Source organism: Protomyctophum parallelum (assembly GCF_964188405.1).
Source record: "Protomyctophum parallelum genome assembly, chromosome: 9".
NCBI lineage: Eukaryota > Metazoa > Chordata > Actinopteri > Myctophiformes > Myctophidae > Protomyctophum > Protomyctophum parallelum.
In genome coordinates, this window is record NC_139706.1 from 5,233,917 (window position 1) to 5,247,900 (window position 13,984).

At 44.5% G+C, this 13,984-nt stretch overlaps 1 protein-coding gene across 3 annotated transcripts in view; it reads left to right on the forward strand.

The window, feature by feature from the left end:
* pik3cb (phosphatidylinositol-4,5-bisphosphate 3-kinase, catalytic subunit beta) overlaps nt 1-13,984 on the forward strand; it is a 103,594-nt gene that overhangs the window by 80,839 nt on the left and 8,771 nt on the right. For all 3 annotated transcript variants that reach the window (XM_083772416.1, XM_083772417.1, XM_083772418.1), the window contains 8 exons: nt 452-706; nt 1,363-1,459; nt 2,827-2,957; nt 4,269-4,319; nt 7,888-8,076; nt 8,986-9,107; nt 9,691-9,834; nt 10,047-10,146. In XM_083772416.1, coding sequence (XP_083628542.1) covers nt 452-706; nt 1,363-1,459; nt 2,827-2,957; nt 4,269-4,319; nt 7,888-8,076; nt 8,986-9,107; nt 9,691-9,834; nt 10,047-10,146 — 1,089 coding nt within the window. The remainder of the gene's footprint in view (nt 1-451; nt 707-1,362; nt 1,460-2,826; nt 2,958-4,268; nt 4,320-7,887; nt 8,077-8,985; nt 9,108-9,690; nt 9,835-10,046; nt 10,147-13,984) is intronic.

Here is a 13,984-nt window from a genome sequence, read left to right on the forward strand (position 1 = left end):
GACGTGTGTCGGCACAGATCTGATTCAATCTGGACGTGTGTCGGCACAGATCTGATTCAATCTGGATGTGTGTCGGCACAGATCTGAGTCAATCTGGACGTGTGTCGGCACAGATCTGAGTCAATCTGGACGTGTGTCGGCACAGATCTGAGTCAATCTGGATGTGTGTCGGCACAGATCTGAGTCAATCTGGATGTGTGTCGGCACAGATCTGAGTCAATCTGGATGTGTGTCGGCACAGATCTGAGTCAATCTGGATGTGTGTCGGCACAGATCTGAGTCAATCTGGATGTGTGTCTGCACAGATCTGAGTCAATCTGGATGTGTGTCGGCACAGATCTGAGTCAATCTGGATGTGTGTCGGCACAGATCTGATTAAATCTGGACGTGTGTCGGCACAGATCTGATTCAATCTGGACGTTTTGCGTCTCTCTCTCTCCTCCGTCCTCAGGTCCAGGTGCGGGCGGGTCTCTTCCATGGCACGGAGCTGCTGTGCAAGCCGGCGGTGAGCAGCGAGAGTGGCGGGCGCTCGGAGCATGCGTGGTCGGACGGCGAGCTGGAGTTCGAGATCGCCGTGAGCGACCTGCCGCGCATGACGCGCCTCTGCTTCGCCGTGTACGCGGTCATGGACAAGGTGAAGAAGCAGAAGTCCACCAAGAACATGCACATCAACAAGTACCAGACCATCCGCAAGGCCGGGAAAGTGGTGAGAGAGCCGCACGCAGCTTCATAAGCACACGCGCACACACACACACACACACACACACACACACACACGTTCATGCATGTGATTATACGCACACTATCCGCAAGTTTCATTTTCGTATATTGTCCAATTTGATATTTGATACTTTATACTATAAAGTATCAGCCAGTAGTATGGTGTCATTAGAATAGGTATACAGTTTATACCTATTCTAATGACACCATGCTACTGGCTTGTCCAGCATGTTTAATCCTTTGACTTTTACTTACAGAATACTACACATTAGACATTTCTTCTGACCATTTTCCAAGGCATATTGTAGTAGTTTGTTTGATTTCTTTTTTTTAGGAAGCAGAAGATTGTGTTCTTTTCAGTACAATATATTTTATATTATATATAATAATACACTTGCAGTGACTCAAAACTCTCAATCCAACACGGTGAATTGTGGCTTATTTTGTGGTTGCATTTCCCACTAGCCCACTGTTTGGGTAACGGTGTGCTAATCCATGTGTGTGTCTCTCTCTCTCTCTCTGTCTCTCTGTGTCTGTCTGTCTCTGTCTCTCTGTGTCTCTGTCCCTCTGTCTCTGTCTCTCTCTGTCTCTGTCTGTCTGTCTGTATCTCTGTCTCTGTCTCTGTCCCTCTCTGGCTCACAGCACTACCCTATAGCCTGGGTCAACACCATGGTATTCGACTACAAAGGACAGCTGAAGACTGGCGACATTGTCCTGCACAGCTGGTCCTCTTTCCCTGGTACAGTACAGACACATACAACCATACAGACTAGGGACTAGGGCTGCACCATTATGGACAACATTTCCTATCTCAGTATTTAGGCCAAATATTGCGATATCTATACGATATCACCGTTAAAATGTCATATATTAAGTGAGAAATAAACATTATAAAAAACGTGTGAAGTGAGGGGCGCTATACCAACCCTTATCTTACATCATGGCGATATCATAACAAGATAATATGCCGATTTGCTCAGACAGACAAAACAAACATTAAACTCTGTCCATTGTCAATGGCGTTTTTAATGTTTGTCTAGGAAAGACAAACATTATTTAAACCTGTATATAGGAGGGGCTAGCGCCCCTCAAAAATGCATACTAACAAGTCAATATCACTCACGATACAGTATATCAACGATATATCGATATATTGACGACATATCACAATACCGTTGCCTTTTTGCTAAACTGATATTGTGCATGTGCTTCATACCTCAATAATGATACGATAACGACATATTGTGCAGCCTTACTAGGGACGCCGCTAGCCATTATCTTCTTTTCCTGTCACAGACACATATACAAGCATTATTCTATCGATGGATTTCTTTTGATTAACCACTTAAGGCCTTTTTTATAATTCGTCGCCCCACAGTGTCATTCAGTGACAAATAGTGAAAATAGAATAATAATAATAGCTCAGATTTATATAGCTAAGTAGCCCAAAGTCACTTTACATAAAAGTAAAGGAACCAACATAATTATAAAACCAATATAGAGCACCGAAGTCCTGACGTAACTCGCTCATCCCCTCGATTCCCCTGGTTCACGGAAGTAATTTTCTCCATGGAGAACAATATGGGCTCATCTTAAAATCGTTTCATATAAGCGTTGTGGTCCAAAGATAAACAAGCTGTCTCTGCGTTATTGTCAGGGAGGTGTCTTTGTATCGTTTACCTCAGTCAGTCACTCATGTAACTAATTCAGTAGCAGTAACAATAGCATTTTCTCTCAGTCAGTTGATTCTTCATATCCATATGAGTGAAACGGCCGGGGTGACGTGTTTCTTTTTCAAACACAGTACTTATATGAGGCGGTCTAAAATCCCCCCTATGGGGATTACAATGCAAATAAAGAGTACATGAACCCGTGGATTTGCGCCCTTTACCGATATTGACGTCAGATGTCAGTGCTCTATTATATTATAAATAAAAAAGAGAAAAGGCTAAGCATGTGTTGCGGGGACATCTTGAGTCGGCCTCATTGCATTGTAGTGCACACACAAACACACAAGAGAAATGCATTATTCAATATCGTCCTGTGTTTCTGCACGCGCGCACGTTTGTGTGTGTTTGTGTGTTGGTGGTGTGTTGTGTTGCTCAGATGAACTTGAAGAGATGCTGAACCCAATAGGAACCATCCAGACCAACCCCTACACTGAAAACGCTACTGCCCTGCACATCCACTTCCCTGAATACCTACCCCATCCCATCGTCTTCCCTCCCTTCGACAAGGTCAGCATGCACGCACACACTCTCCATCACATACATACACGTTTGGATTTATATAGGCCTACTGTACTTGCGTGAGGACATCAATATTTTAGGACATTGAATCATTTGTAAAAAGATAATCAACCCTAACTCTAAAACCGAAAATAGAAGCCCTGGATTGGCTATTAATGATAGTTTTGTCTACTAAAACTATGATGAAAAATGATTTTCACTGACGAAAAATGCCTATGATGACTAAAACTAAGAGTAAAGATATTGACAATTTGGTCAACAAATCAAAACGAAGGGGCACGGTGTTGCAGTTGGTAGTGCTGTCTCCTCACAGCTATAAATTCCCTGGTTGGATTCCCACTGGGGACGCTGGGTTATCTTATGGGGGTCCCTGGCATATCTCTTCAAATGGGGGCCCGTGGGCTCATTGGTGTCAATTTGGGGGTCATTGAAAAAGTTTGGGAACCACTGCCCTAGAGTAGGTACCCTCATAAAAACATTATCCTGGTCTCTATACTGCCTCCCCCTGGTCAACTGGGGCGCCTGATGGAAGAGAAAGGAACTGGTTGGAATAATGTGGAAACTCCCCCCTGTTATGTGATGAGGAGTGGTCTGTTCTGCTCACTCCTCATGCATTGAAGGAAGCATGAGCTCAGTTCGTGGCTCTCCCCAGGTTGGCAGAGGGAGAGTAGCGCCCAGGATTACAGCTTCTTAGGCAATTGGCACCGTGGGATAAACGTGAGCTTGTAGATCTGCTAGTGTAAAAGTGTAAAATCAGCCATCATTTTTTGTCGACAAAATAAACTGTCAACTAAAACACATAATATGACTAAAATGTGATTAAAACTAAATTAAATTGTATTAACCCCTAAACCTATAACCTCTAAATGTCTAATCCTAACCAGATCCAACCTGAATCGTATCCTCATTGTAAGCCCATCTCCCCAAATCTTGTTTTAACAATACAAAACAGGAAAATGTTCTTGAATTGTACTATGGGGTCATTTGGCCCTCACTTGTATAGTAACACAAGTATGCACGCACGCGAGCACACACATACATGCAGTTAGATGCATACGCGTACAGTAACTACAGACGCATTTTCCAAAGACCTCCGAATGTACAGTAATGTCTTCCGTCGCACTGATGCATCCACAGCATCGATTGAGTGTGAAGGTCAGGTTGACATGAGGTGTGTGTGCAGGACAATTGGTCTCTGCCTCCTAATGGTAACTTCTGATGGAGACAAAGTGGCACATGTCAGCAGAATAATGCCTGGAATACTCAGCCTGTCTGTCTCTCTGTGTGTATTCATTGCAGATCCTGGAAAAAGCTGCAGAGATCGCCAAAGGAAGTGACTGCATATCAATGGTGAGTTTAATGCAGAGCTGACAACATCTGGTCCGGGGATGACCAGGGGTCCAAATTGACCTGTAACTGGTCTGTAACTCTTGAGAGTTTCCGAATAGAAATCAAATCATAAACCAAACCAAACCAACTAAAAAAAAACAATACATTTGAGAATTACGACATGATGCAAACCCGTGCAGACGTCACCTGTGTTTATACACCAAATTAAGTTTATATCCAGATTATGAGATCTCCCCAGTTCCTGCTTACTGATGCATGTGTCCCTAGAGAAGACATCAGGGAACGACAGTTTTCTACCTCTGGTCTGCTTTGAGGCTGGACTCCAGAGAAGAAGGGAAGATATAACCTCATTGTCAGCTACTGTAGCAGTGGCCGGCAAACTGTGTTCTTCTGGATCGGACCAGTGAAGAAACACAGGGAAGGTTGCCGTGTATTAGATTAGTCAATGGGTGGCTCTTCCAAGACAGATTTTGCGCTCTCATTAGAAGGTGGGTGGGTGTAAGTGCCATCCAACCGTTTTTCTTTGAAAGTGTCCATGTCTCGGAGCCATAGAGTAGAATCGGCTCAACTGTAGTCCTAAATATATTTACTTTATTTTACTAAACTGGGATGACCAGATCAGGGGTTCAGTGCCAAGATCTTGAACGAGTTTGTGTTTCAGATCATTCTGCGGCCAAGCTCAAGGTAATTGTTATTACAAAAATGTCCCTCCCATAAAATGACCATGCACCCATCATGTGCCGTGCTAATTTCAGCGTTAAAATAATCGTTAAAATAGTCTTCCTGCTGAGCATGATCTCATTCTTCCAGTCTTCCAGCATGGTGAGAGTGAGACACACATTTTCTGGCAGGCAGACGCACGCACACACACACACACACACACACACACACACACACACTTGACACACTGTCAGTCTTTCTCACAGCATTTCTTTCTGTGACATCAGCTAGGACAGGGCTTCTCAAACTGTTTTGGCCCAGGTACCCCTTGGGAGGGGAGAAAGTACCCCCTCATCCTCGCAACACCGATAAGCATATGCTTATGTGTACATTTAGATATTTGTATTGAAACCCTTTCCATCAAAATGATTCAGACCCATTTCATAAACAGAAACCACTACTTCAATAATGAATCATGTGCCAATCTTGTTTTTAGTTATTTTTTAAATCCGTTATTTGAACAGGAATTGCCGTGACTCCGGCAGGGTGTAGCTGTAGCATCAAAGCATCTTCCCTACCATCTCCCCTGACTCAGATCCAGCATTTGTAATCCGATGTTCTGTGTGTGGTTCCTGTTGCACTGGCCCCCCTATCCAAAAGCCACACGTACAGGGCGGGTTGACTGGGGGAGTTATGTCATTCCCAGTTATGTGCAGCGCTTGTCGGTACATGCCCCAAACATGTGGTGAAGTGAGTGAGAACTATGTATTTCTGCTAGAGTACAATTTGCTGTTTAATGCAACTAGTAAAGTGCGTGCGTGCGTGCGTGCATGCGTGTGTGTGTGTGTGTGTGTGTGCGCGCGCAAAGATGAAGCATGCAGAGATGCTAATGCACCATGCAGAACTACAGTACAAGTTATTGCGAGTGAACGAGACTAAAGTATACATGGGCTGAATGCTGCTGTTCAGTTGTCTGTACCACTTGAACCCTATTGTCTTTATTCTGGGGGCGAACATTTGGTGAAAATGGCAGGTCTACCAGCTTGCAGCACGTCGCAATGTAATGCACTGTGAGCTTGTAGATCGCCTATTTTCTTCAAAGATATTGAATGTAGAACGAGGCCTAGTACAGAGTCCTGGGGGAACATACAGTATAAAGACCGTAGGCTTAACGGCTGATGTTGGCATGGAATCAAATCAATCAAAAACTATGGAAGAATGTTCACGCTGGCTGGTTGACCGTGACGACCGTTGATGGAAATTCAAGGAAAATGTGATCAGCCGCTATACCGCAAATGTCAATGTCAGGAGGGGCGGTTTAACCCATTCTGAACGGGCACCCATTTTGGTGTTGGCATCACGTTATGCTTTAGCTATTGAAAAATAGCAGATCTACAAGCTCATAGCTTGTAGGTCTGCTATTTTTGTAAAAATCGAAGAACGACTGACATTTTTAGAATCTGATCTCAGGTCAGAATGGGTTCATCAGACCAGTGTGTGTCCGGCGGAAACCTCCGTATGAATCTGATCTCAGGTCAGAATGGGTTAAACGGGAGTTTGACAGAGTAGGATAGTGTCTGTTCAGTGCTGTGTGTGCCACTGGAAATGAGCTGGTTCAAAGAATACGCCTGCTGACCTACTACTGAGGAGTGTAAAGTCACGTGGTCACATGAGTCATCTTTACTTGGACCCATTTTGAGGGATGCGTACATGGTGTATGTCAATAGACGTTATAAGACCTCAGTTCAGTTGTTGTGGGAGATTCATGGAGATCAGTACCTTGAGACATAAGTTATTTTCCAGCATTGTGGAGGAAACACTAACTGATGGTTAAGAATGAAGCTTTGTAGAAGCTGCGGTGCACTGAGGCTGTCATGGTGCCTTTCGTTGACTCCTTACATCATGTTGGTTTTTATCCTGAAGCCGTGTTAAGACTTCTCTATAAAAGGAGCTTGAACCATGTGTGTCCCTTGATGTTAGGGTCCCTTTTTATATAGTTAGTATATTTACATGGAATGTGGAATCAAATTAGTCTTATAATAAATTTGATCTCTTGGCTTGAGTTGATTGATTTTAGGGAAGCCGTGGGGAGTTCCAAATTACTTTTGTCATACTCTGCTGCCATCCAGTGGCCAAACAGTTCTCCTTTTCTGCCCTGGGAAGTCTTTACCCCTGCAGGATCTTTCCATCAGCGGCACCCTGGTGACTTCTGCTCAAAATGCCAAGAACTTATAGGCTGTCCTTCAAAGCACACATTGCAGCGATCACTTGCTAGTTGCTCCTGTAGGTTTGCACTGTACAATGTCTGAAGCATCAGACTCCTTATACAAGCCTCAGTCATGTCCAGACTTGACTACTGCGACTTGCTGGTCTTCCAGCTTGCTCACTCAAACCCCTGCAGCTCCTCCAGAATGCTGTAGCGCGTCTGCTCTCCAACCACACAATATCCTCACGTTTTCCCCAGTTGCTGCTCTCATCCAGTTCAAAACACGGGTGATCATCAATGGACCACGGGCGTGACACCCCCTACCTCCAGGACGTGATCCACCCTTTGTACACACACACACACACACACACACACACACACACACACACACACACACACACACACACACACACGCAAACACAAACACACGTACATTCTGGACTGCAGACTCGCTCCCTATCCGCTGCAGTCTGAAAACTCACCTTTTGGGTCTCCGGCTCATCCCCTAGCACTGGGTGTTTGTTGATTAGCTGATCACATATCCTATGTACGTTCTTTAGATAGTTGCATTGTTTGCCTGTTCACACAGATGCCATTTTTTGTCACGAAAATGCTTGAGAACCACTGCCACAGAAACATGGGTTTTTCAGAAAACTGTCAGGATTTAATACCATCTCAGCAACACGTGTTTCTTCTTCCCAGGGTCGAGGAGGCAAGAAGTTTCACATTGAGCTGAAGGAGATCATGGAGCGAGACCCGCTGTCGCAGCTGTGCGAGAACGAGAAGGACCTGATCTGGACACTACGCTACGACTGCCGCGAGAACTTCCCCCAGTCACTACCCAAGCTGCTGCTCTCTGTCAAATGGAGCAAACATGAAGACATGGCTCAGGTTAGATGGGGAGTGTAATGTATAGATATAGATTAACATTGCTTCAATCCATTTGATTGATTGATTGATTTAATTTAGAGAGATGCTGTATATCCGTAACTTGTGCTAATTGCTCCTAACTTGGCATGCAACTTGCTTCAAAGTTGATGACTACATAACATGACATACAATCACTCTAAAAAAAATGATGAAATAGTTTAAAGTTTTGGTTCACTCACAACGACTTTTGAACCCTTATATTAGGCACAGCAGTGATAGTGTTGATCTCAAGGCACGCCTGTATTCATAGCAAAGAAATAGTCAAATGTATGTATGTTACATGGTATTGATTGATTGATTGACATTTTCATTTTACAGTATGCAGAATAGGTACATTTCAAACGAAAGCACAAGTCAATACAAAAACGATCCATGATTAAGCATTACACTTCTTTTAAAGAAGTAAATGGTGGACCCTGTTGTAAAGACTTTACAACAGGGTCCACTATTTTCAATTCATCAGAACATTTAGAAATGTACAATGTACTTCTATATAAAAATAAAAATAAACAGGATATCATAATATAAAAAAGGGAAAACATGTAGCTTATGGGGAGAAAGGGATGGGGGGAGCTCAGACTTAATTGGCGGGCCAAAGAGAGCGTTTTTGAAGGAGCCAAGGAAGGAATTAACATGTCTTAGTGGCTGTTGGTAGGGCGTTCCACATTTTAGTGGCATAGGAGCAACATGAATGGTCTCAGCTATGTTTTAGTAATTAAAAAAATGTGATGTCTCAAGCTAAAACGGTTGGGAAACGGTGGCCTAGAGTCAGGCAACTACTGGAACAAAACCTGTATCTCTCAGTTGACGTGTGTGTGTGTTTGCGTGTGTGTGTGTCTCTCTCTCTCTCTCGCTCTCTCTCTCTCTCAGCTCCAGGCTCTGCTCCAGATCTGGCCCAAGCTCAGTCCCCGAGACGCTCTAGAGCTGCTGGACTTCAACTACCCCGACCAGTACGTCCGAGAGTACGCTGTGCGCTGCCTGAAGGACATGAGGTAAAGCGCACACACACACACACACACACACACACACACACATGCATGCAATATGCTGAGACACACTTGGTTTATAATTTGTGCACTTTTTAAATGTGTTAAAGCTTGTTAAAGCATACTGTTACTGCGTTCCCCGGTCAACAACACTAAATCTCTTGGATGACAATAGCTGACCCCAGAATAGGAACGGGATGCTAGGGTTCATGTGGTTAAGCATCCTTCTTGGAGCAGTAATGTGTTCACAACTAGAATGCCTGTTCTACTCTGTACTAGTGTTGTCTATCTTTACACCAGACTATTTTAAACCTCCAAATAACTGTTATTTTATTCTATTCTGTCCATAAAATATTCAATTCATCAAATAATCGAGAAGCGCCAGTTATTTATATATTATAGTGTATCGAACGAAACGATTACGATTTCCAAACGATATTTGTTGAACAACCTTATCATGTAAAAAAAACATGAACCTATAATGCCCAAAATAGGGATTGAATATAAATCGATTATTTTATTAAAACATTGATTAGCTATTACTGTTTTTATAATCAATGAGTTGGATGTTTGTGTGTTCTTTCTCCAGTGACGAGGAGCTGTCTCAGTACCTCTTGCAGCTGGTGCAGGTGTTACGCTACGAGCCCTACTACGACTGCTCTCTCACCCGCTTCCTCCTAGACCGGGCCCAGCGTAACCGAAAGATAGGGCACTTCCTCTTCTGGCACCTGCGGTGAGGGCGTTAGACTGTGTTTGTGTGTGTGTGTGTGTGTGTGTGTCTGTGTCTGTGTGACTGTGTGTGTGTGACTGAGTGTGTGTTTGCGAGGAAGAAAGTGAAAGACATGGTGGGACTGTGAAAGAGACCAGGTGTCTCACCATAACAGAATGTTTGCTTTGATGGTTCTCTTTTCTCACTCGTTGCCGTCTCTCTGGCACCCTCTACAGGTCAGAGATGCACATGCCTGCCGTCACCGTCCAGTTCGCCCTCATCCTGGAGGCCTACTGTCGAGGCAGCATCCCTCATATTGAGGTCTTAAAGAAACAGGTTGGACATGCACACACGCACACGCACGCACGCACACTCGCACACGCACGTAGTGGGTAGAGAGGCCGTCTGGTATTCAGAATGTTGCTTGTCTATGTGTCCCTGATCAACGCACTTATCCCATTGTAAGACCTGAGACCAGATTCTACTACAAAATGTCTTCTAAATCATGACCGTTTTCTGAAAAACCTACCAGTATGTTTCTATATCAGTGGTTCTCAAACCATTTCATGTCAAAAGGGCCCAAAAGATGATGTGTAATTGGCCACCGATCCCTATCTGAAAGTATGTTGTTCCAGGGACACCCCAGAAGCAAAGAAATTAACCCATTCTGGGGGTTCTGTACAGTATGTACAGTATTCAAAAATGACAAATACATTATTCTGCTATATTGATTTATTTATTTCAGAAAACATTTGCTGTGAGAGAATTTACAATCAAAGATTTGCACACGTTTTCATGATGAAAGAAAATTGCAGATCTAGTGCCACACTAGGAGCTTGTATATATTCTATTTCTCCATAGCTATAGTATAACATAATGGTTAAAAGCATTCAAAAACACAGTTTTAAAAAGGTCTAGCTGCTGTCCACCTTGGTGCTCCTGCAGCTCCTCAGAGGATGGACCCTACTGATTATGGTGACCTCCGTGATCTTCCATCATCTAGAGTAGACAAAATGGTTACTCGGCCACTTGGCAGACTTTTCACAGTTACACAGCCGAGCCACACGAGCCTCCATTTGGTCCGCCGGACCACACTTTAAGAACCGCTGTCCAATTGGACCACGTCTGTCATCTCTCCAGTCCAATATATCAGCCATGTTTAGTGTCTATTGTGCGTTTTACAACCCGGTGGAGTCCTGACGGGACTGGATGGGATGGTATTTGACTATTTTTAGTGTGTCCCAGTGACAACGGGTCAACGCCTCGACCTCCGCTCCGACAACCACTCTGCCGGACACTCCCCCCCCCCCCCCCCCCCCTCAGCTTCCTCTTCAGCAGTGACCATTGCCGGGTCACTTCCTGTTTTGAAGAGTTGACCCACGGGTGGGCCATGGGTTAGTGTGACAGTGCTGACGCCTCCATTATTTCAGAGGAATGAGCGCACCTGCCAATCATACCGTCATCCCTGGGATCCTTGGTTTATTGGCAGTGAACCTTCAAAATGCTTCTGTGTCCATTTCATGACAATGAGTCTCAACTTCTTCTGTACAACCTTATGTTATGAAACGTGCCCTTTGTCTTGATAAGGTATAATAACAAGCAGGTCTGGAATGTAGCCACTTGGCCTTTGGTGGTGTCCCTTTTTGAGGCACAAAGGCCAAATGCCAGGGCAGCAAGGTCATTAAACTGAAACCGTGATTTTAAAGGAAACAATGAATTGAATTTAGCGTGACTTTAAGGTGATGCGCAGAACATGTCCTGCAACGAGATGTAATTTATAATTGTAATAAACAGTATAGCATTATATTTATTTCATATACAAAGTTACAAACCATTAGCTACAGTATGCCCAATACAGTATGTACATATTTATCTTTTTACTGTTGATAACTCTATTTGTTCATATCTGGTCAGCAGTTATATCCCAAATGTGTCGTTAACTTTTCTGAACAAACGTAAACATCTGCTGCTATAAGAAAACTATGTCTATTAATTTGAAGACAATCTGCTTAATTGTTTTCTTTTTCCCGATATGTGTTTACTTGAGCGTTCTACTGGCAGAATGAACTGTGCCAGACCTGACAATGTGGATCAAAGTGCTCCAAAGCAGTTCACTTACTTAATTCTCATTCTCACCGAGTTATTCTTACCGATCATCCATTTTGCCCTTACCTATAGCCCTTGTTCTCCCCCCCTCTTGCACTATGAGGCTGTAATTGCACCTTTTAAACTAAAATTGCTGCATACATACGGTTAGGTAAAGTTGACCTAACTTTGCTACTACAGGGAAAACATGCACATGTACATAATATGTTAACTCTTTTATTTGATACACTTTGGACACTCTTATTCTATCCCTTTGTTTGCTGTGCTTGCTGTGTTTTGTTGTTTTGAATGTTATGCTATCTACTGTATATGCTGCTGCATTGTCTGTAAGGAAGACAAACCAAAAACAAGTTTTACTCTTATGTACCTGTACACAAGATGTAACAATAAAGTACAACCTTGAACGTTGAACCTTGTATGAATGTCTTCTGCGTCTAGATGTCTATTATTGTATCGCCGTGCACTTCATTGTGTTCCACTGTGGCACGCGTGAGCTTGTAGATCTGCTATTTCTGGTGTACAACTACTGTAGGTATAAATCAAGTCTTCCTCTCTGTCACCTTCAGATGGAGGCCCTGACTAAGTCTTCCTCTGTGTCACCTTCAGATGGAGGCCCTGACTAAGTCTTCCTCTGTGTCACCTTCAGATGGAGGCCCTGACTAAGTCTTCCTCTGTGTCACCTTCAGATGGAGGCCCTGAATAAGTCTTCCTCTGTGTCACCTTCAGATGGAGGCCCTGAATAAGTCTTCCTCTGTGTCACCTTCAGATGGAGGCCCTGACTAAGTCTTCCTCTCTGTCACCTTCAGATGGAGGCCCTGACTAAGTCTTCCTCTGTGTCACCTTCAGATGGAGGCCCTGACTAAGTCTTCCTCTGTGTCACCTTCAGATGGAGGCCCTGACTAAGTCTTCCTCTGTGTCACCTTCAGATGGAGGCCCTGGATAAGTCTTCCTCTGTGTCACCTTCAGATGGAGGCCCTGACTAAGTCTTCCTCTGTGTCACCTTCAGATGGAGGCCCTGACTAAGTCTTCCTGTGTCACCTTCAGATGGAGGCCCTGACTAAGTCTTCCTCTGTGTCACCTTGCAGATGGAGGCCCTGACTAAGTCTTCCTCTGTGTCACCTTCAGATGGAGGCCCTGACTAAGTCTTCCTCTGTGTCACCTTCAGATGGAGGCCCTGACTAAGTCTTCCTCTGTGTCACCTTCAGATGGAGGCCCTGACTAAGTCTTCCTCTGTGTCACCTTCAGATGGAGGCCCTGACTAAGTCTTCCTCTGTGTCACCTTCAGATGGAGGCCCTGGATAAGTCTTCCTCTGTGTCACCTTCAGATGGAGGCCCTGAATAAGTCTTCCTCTGTGTCACCTTCAGATGGAGGCCCTGACTAAGTCTTCCTCTGTGTCACCTTCAGATGGAGGCCCTGAATAAGTCTTCCTCTGTGTCACCTGCAGATGGAGGCCCTGACTAAGTCTTCCTCTGTGTCACCTTCAGATGGAGGCCCTGACTAAGTCTTCCTCTGTGTCACCTTCAGATGGAGGCCCTGACTAAGTCTTCCTCTGTGTCACCTTCAGATGGAGGCCCTGACTAAGTCTTCCTCTCTGTCACCTACAGATGGAGGCCCTGACTAAGTCTTCCTCTGTGTCACCTTCAGATGGAGGCCCTGACTAAGTCTTCCTCTGTGTCACCTTCAGATGGAGGCCCTGACTAAGTCTTCCTCTGTGTCACCTTCAGATGGAGGCCCTGACTAAGTCTTCCTCTCTGTCACCTTGCAGATGGAGGCCCTGACTAAGTCTTCCTCTGTGTCACCTTCAGATGGAGGCCCTGACTAAGTCTTCCTCTGTGTCACCTTCAGATGGAGGCCCTGACTAAGTCTTCCTCTGTGTCACCTTCAGATGGAGGCCCTGACTAAGTCTTCCTCTGTGTCACCTTCAGATGGAGGCCCTGACTAAGTCTTCCTCTGTGTCACCTTCAGATGGAGGCCCTGACTAAGTCTTCCTCTGTGTCACCTTCAGATGGAGGCCCTGACTAAGTCTTCCTCTGTCACCTTCAGATGGAGGCCCTGACTAAGTCTTCC